The sequence below is a fragment of the Nanorana parkeri genome, unplaced genomic scaffold (genome assembly GCF_000935625.1).
Source record: "Nanorana parkeri isolate BGI_ZX_2015 unplaced genomic scaffold, ASM93562v1 scaffold803, whole genome shotgun sequence".
Taxonomy (NCBI): domain Eukaryota; kingdom Metazoa; phylum Chordata; class Amphibia; order Anura; family Dicroglossidae; genus Nanorana; species Nanorana parkeri.
This window is the reverse complement of record NW_017307071.1, coordinates 756,499-759,073: the sequence shown is the minus strand read 5'-3', so window position 1 is coordinate 759,073 and position 2,575 is coordinate 756,499. Positions and strand designations below refer to the sequence as shown.

Below are 2,575 nucleotides of genomic sequence, written 5' to 3'. Positions count from 1 at the left end.
TAAAAAAGAATCGGCTGCCGAGGTCCCGTGCTTGTGGGGACCTCGGCAGCCTGCTGAGGACCTGGCAGTAGCTATCCTTGGTAGTGGCACTCTGGCCCTATATCTCCTTCTCCTCCTTCCTGGCGCAGGCACAGCCAAGCACAGCCCTGCACCGAACAAACAGCCCCTGAGGCGGCAGAAGACCGGCACCCATTCGTTCATCACGGCGCCCAATCGTTTCTAGATTTCACAATTTTAAAAAAAATTATACTATTTAAAATATGGATTGTTTGCAACCGTCAAAGGGGTAAACCATATGGTTGATTATAATCACTTATTAGCCAATTATGCACTTGCCTAATTAGCAGCACATTGAGCGTCATCAGTTCAGTCAAGGTTCACAGATGAAAACTGAATCAGTATTTGCCATAGAGATGCATTGTTGTCTGTTTTTCATCTGCAACCGGAGGGTTGAAAACCTGACAACCTGAACGCTCATGTAAAAGGGCCTGAATCTCTCAGTTGTAAGCAATTAAAATCACTTTCTGTAGCTTAGCACTTAAGTTTACAATACATAGCAATAAACTCTTTAATAGGAAGGGGGTCTCAGCTTCTAATGTATTGTGTAAAAACTACCTGGTCTACATTTTTACAGTATAGAAAAAAATAAAATCATGATGACAGCCTCAAAACTTGCTTCTTTAAAAGCAATTCAAATAGCACCTTTCCTAACCAAAGTGTGGGAGTTTTGGTGTCAGAATGGCCCCGTAAGTACTTTCACGATCCACAAAAGTGTTGCTTATTCATGCATCTCTCAGCTGTAGATCATCAAATCATCTCTGAATTTGTGCTGACACTGTCCTTCCTTCTGGAGGGTGGCTACTTTTGCTCCCCAATGTCCCTGTGTGTGTTGTAGAGTAGCCACTACTCCAAGCTCACTCTTGTGATGGAACACAATCTCAATACAAATTAGTAAACTAAATGTGCAACTGTAGTTCATCACAGGAGTGATCTTTGTGCAGTGGGTTCTTTACAACATACACAGGGACCATGGGGAACAAAAGTAGCCACCCTCCAGGAGGAAGGACAGTGTCAGCACCAATGCAGAAATGATTTGAGGATCTACAACTGAGTGATATACAAATAAGATACACTTTTCTTAATAGTTAAGGTACTCGAAAGCATTTTTAAGATTTAACTCCTGAGTTTAGTGTCACTTTCATTGCAAACTTTTGGAGGCTGATGCAGATATGAGCATCTCTAGGTGTTTGCTCTTTATAGCTGTATCAGTTTTTCTTCCCTGACAGAGTTTCTTTAAGATATTAAAAAGGTATTTACAAAAACTATAATAGGATTAAAAAAACAGTATCTGGCCTATCTGCACTTTCGTCTACGTGTCTCTAAAAATGAGATTACATAGGGTAGGTTTCTTCAAGTAAACAAATCTTCAAAGTAAGAGTTGTTACACTTGTTTTAAGGCAAAGCACATTTTTACAGCTAGTAACTTCTATTGTATTTCTATCCAAGTGTAAGATTAACATGCAAAGCATTTCCAAAATGATGTCCAGGGTTCAGAACAAAACACGAAAACAAAGACTGAACAAAGATGAAGACGACAGTGTTACCTGTTCAACTGTCTGTTTGTGATTTGCTTGTAATAAAGTCATTTCCAAGTTTAAATCATAAATGTTCTGCTCGGCAGACTCCAGACTTTTTGTACTTTTTCTGCATCGTTTCTTTGACTGTTCCAAATCTTCCCGCAGTTTCGCTATCGTTTCCTCATCAAATTCAGCCTTGAACATTAGAAATGTGCACTTTGATGAAGACCTTTCAAAAAACCTTTTTTTTTTTAAACATTTGAGATTATATAAAGATCACTATGCGATTGTGGGAGAAAGCAAAAGCAACCTCTCACCACTTTGAGGCCTTTTCTATAGCCCAGAGCTGCTTTTCGCTGTGATCACGATCTTTAAACAATTCTCTAAAGTTTCCCCATCCTGATGACAGGGGCACACATGAAGTACGAGACAACGCCTGACCTGCGTATGAAGACACATTTGTAAGGAGTTCCTCACCAAATGTGTGAATACAATTTTTCTACTTTCCTTTTATCAGGGAATAGAGCTTGTACAAATAATAAAAGGCACAGGTTCTGTAATCCTCCAGTCATCTAACCTTCCCACAGGGGCAAACAGAAGCGACGTGCAGTCGGATGGTGTCACAAGCCACAACCAGAGGATTAAAACAAGTCTTATTACCGTGCAAGCTCTGCCATTCCGTTAAATTACTTATGTGAACAATTTAAATAGCCAGGCCAATTTCAGCCACTGCTCAGTGCACCTACAGGAAGGGAGGAGGTTTAATAAAGCTGAGACACAGATTACTTTTAAAGCAAGCTGTATCCATAATCATTTCTTGTGAAATATACATCCACAATAATTTCCAGGGAAATGTATCCAACTGCATTTAGAATGAAATGACATCAGTGACTGCAGCTGCTGCAGTATAAAAGAGCATTTGTCATCTGCATAAACCTGTATGCAACCTTTTTGTAGGGTAAGTTTAGATAAATCCTAGCCTTTTATCCTTCCTCTAT

General features: G+C 39.7%; 1 protein-coding gene across 1 annotated transcript in view; it reads right to left on the bottom strand.

Moving 5' to 3' along the window:
- Positions 1-2,575, bottom strand: part of LOC108794021 (interaptin-like) — a 53,090-nt gene that overhangs the window by 6,626 nt on the left and 43,889 nt on the right. The window contains exon 5 of the mRNA XM_018564984.1: positions 1,605-1,772. Within this exon, the coding sequence (XP_018420486.1) occupies positions 1,605-1,772 (168 nt within the window). The remainder of the gene's footprint in view (positions 1-1,604; positions 1,773-2,575) is intronic.